The sequence below is a fragment of the Dipodomys ordii genome, unplaced genomic scaffold (assembly GCF_000151885.1).
Source record: "Dipodomys ordii isolate 6190 unplaced genomic scaffold, Dord_2.0 Scaffold54, whole genome shotgun sequence".
NCBI classification, from domain to species: domain Eukaryota; kingdom Metazoa; phylum Chordata; class Mammalia; order Rodentia; family Heteromyidae; genus Dipodomys; species Dipodomys ordii.
Window position 1 is genome coordinate 5651963 of NW_012267270.1, and position 2851 is coordinate 5654813.

General features: G+C 62.6%; 1 protein-coding gene across 1 annotated transcript in view; it reads right to left on the reverse strand.

Annotated features, from left to right (window-relative positions):
* Nucleotides 1-544: 544 nt before the first annotated feature.
* Nucleotides 545-2851, reverse strand: part of Rps6ka4 (ribosomal protein S6 kinase, 90kDa, polypeptide 4) — a 12823-nt gene continuing 10516 nt past the window's right edge. Inside the window, exons 10-14 of the mRNA XM_013020906.1 lie at nt 2636-2821; nt 2337-2531; nt 2002-2161; nt 1668-1831; nt 545-1387 (exon numbers count right to left, since the gene is read on the reverse strand). Of these exons, the coding sequence (XP_012876360.1) occupies nt 1190-1387; nt 1668-1831; nt 2002-2161; nt 2337-2531; nt 2636-2821 (903 nt within the window). The 3' untranslated portion in view covers nt 545-1189. The remainder of the gene's footprint in view (nt 1388-1667; nt 1832-2001; nt 2162-2336; nt 2532-2635; nt 2822-2851) is intronic.

The following is a 2851-nucleotide window of genomic DNA, read 5'->3' on the forward strand; positions in this document are numbered from 1 at the left end:
AGCCCCAGGACTGGCAAAAAAAAAAAAAGAGGAAAGAAAAGAAACAAACAAAAAAATTAAACAAACAAAAAGTTGCCAGTCACCAGTGGCTCACACCTATAATCTTAGCTACTCAGGAGGCTGAGATCTGAGCATCGTAATTTGAAGCCATCCTGAGCATATAAATTGGAGAAAATCTTCTCTCCAATTAACTAGAAAAACAAAACCCAAAACAATAGGAGTAGAGGTGTGACTTAAGTAGTAGAGCACTATCCTGGAGAGGAAAAAACAAAACAAAACAGAACATTAAGGAACAGTAGTGTCCAGGCTGAGTTCAAGAACCAGCATTATTAGCACACACAAACACAAACGCACACACACACACACACCTCAAATGGTAAACTGCCCAGCAAGCTGAGGCCCTAAGTTCAAGAATAAAGGGTACCTTCCTTTCCCAGAAGGCTCTGCCTGTTGCTTCCTCTGAGAATCCCAGACCCCCATTGGCTGGTGGCAGCCCACCTGCCCTTCAGCTCCAGACCCAACACAGGCACACAGATGCCACACACAACACTGGGTAGACTTTTATTTTGAAGTCAAAGGCACAGCCTGGAGGAGCTGAGGCAGTAACCATGGATGCCCAGTCCAGACCCACAGGACCCCACCCTCGGCCAGGAGTAGCTGTGCCAAAGGGGAGCAGGTGGGCGAGAAGAGAGCCTCCCGTTTGGGAGGGCCTCCTCCTTGCTTAGCCCTAAGAGGGGAGGAACAGGTGACTTAGTGAGACAAAAATTGCTTCAGGGGACCCCCCCAGGGTCTCACTCTATCCCCCCAACACAGGTCTTTGGTGGACATAATTGCACAGACAGTCCATAAAGTGACATCTTGAGGGGTGTCCCTTCCTAGGAACAAGGCTTCGGGAGAGAACAGTGCGTAGAAAGGGGAGAGGAGCCCTTCCCAGGTGGGGCAGGCCGTACAGCAGGGCCTTTTGCCCAGACGAGGTGGTGTCTTGGAAGAGCACCCCCCCTCCCCGCCATGCTCCCTCCTTCCCTGCATCGCTAACTCTACCTGGTAAGACATAAAAAATTCTCTGCTTATAAAAATACTTCTGCTCTGTCAGGAACCGGGGAGAGAAGGGCAATTCCTGGGGATCAGGGCGGAGCCTCCCAGGTCACAGCTGCAGCGCTCAAGGAAGGGGTGATCACAGTGGTAGGGGCTAGGAGGGAGGCAGGGGGCCGTTGGCTCGGCGGGGGGCCCCCTTGGCAGTGGCAGGGGCCCGGCCCGGGGCGGCAGGCGCTGGGGAGCCTCGCCGGGAGGCGGCGGCACTCCGCAGCTTCTGCTTGCGCCGCTTGGCCAGCGGTGCGTTCTCCACGCTCTTCAGGAAGAAGCCCTCGCGCTTGCCCCGATTGAAGGCCTGGTAGAAAGGAAGGATGAGTTCCCCGCCCCGGCCGCGCCCCGGCTCCCATATCCGTCCTTTGGCTCCCATCCCACCAGGTCAGGCAGGACGGATCAGGGCCTCCAGCCAAGGTGAGGTCAGCACCCTCGGCCACCACAATCACTAGGCCTTAAGTTTCCAGCTCTGACCCCACGCCCTCCAGACCACGCCCACCGCACGACCCCGCCCATTTCCGCGCCCGCCGTGTAACCACGCCCACGTTCGACCACACCCACTTCCCCGAGGCCCCGCCCCTTACCATGAAAGTGGCGTTGAGCCCGGAGCGCACCGCGGGTCCGGAGGACTCCAGTACGTCCGGCGTCCGCAGCGGGGGCGAGGAGCGCGCGCTGCCATCCTGCAGCCACGAGCTGCCCCGAAGCCCCTCAAGCTTCAGCCGCTTGGCGGGGTCCACAGTCAGCAGCCCTGGAGGCGGGACGGAGAAGTGTTGGGGAGCGGCCTAGGCGGAGCCCCAGGGAGATCTCGACAGCCCCAGACTCCACCTCGGCGCTCCCCCCAACCACGGCGCCGGCTCCATGACCAGGCCGAGCCCCGCCTCCCCCTGGCTCCATGACCTCCCGCTCTCACGCTCTCACCTCGGACCAGTTCCTTGGCTTCCTCCGACACGCCCTGCCAGGCTTCCCCGTCCAGGGAGAAGCGGCCCTCCCGGATCTTGCACATGATCTCAGCGGCCTGGCTCTGCCCGCCCTGGCCCGAGGCCCCCTGGAAGGGGACCTGCCCCGACAGCATCATGTACTAGGAGGAGGTGGGGAGACTGAGGCCGGGCCTGGATGCGGGGGCCCGGGCTGAGCCCTCAGCCCACCCTCAGCGCCACTCATTCCCCCTCCCCACCCCCACGGAGCGACCTGCTCCCCTCGCCAGGCCCGGCAGCCCCGAACCTTCCCTGGGGCGAGAGAGGGCGGCCCCGTACCAGAATGACGCCCAGGCTCCAGAGATCGCAGGACTCGTCGTAGCCCTGCTGCGCCAGCAGCTCAGGGGCCGCGTACTGCAGCGTGAAGCAGGGGGTCTGCATGGGCCCCGCCGGGCTCTGCGGCCGCAGCCGTGCGAACCCGAAGTCGATGATCTTCACGGGGGCCCCGGGCGTGTCATCCGCGTACAGGATGTTCTGTGGGGACGGCGGATGCGCGCGGGGCAGCGGTCAGAGCCCCGGGCCCCGCACCGCACAGGCGCGCAAGCCCGGCCCCGCGTCCGCCCAGACCCCGCGCCCACCTCGGGCTTGAGGTCGCGGTGCACCACGCCCGCCTCCTCGTGCATGAAGCTCACGGCCGACACCAGGCTGCGGAGGATCTGGCTGGCCTCCGACTCACTGAAGTGCCGCTTCTTCCGGATGTGCTCCAGCAGCTCCCCGCCGCGCAGCAGCTCCAGGACCAGGTAGGTGTGCAGCTGCGGGCCAGGATGGCCAGGTCACCACCCGCGGCCCTCAAG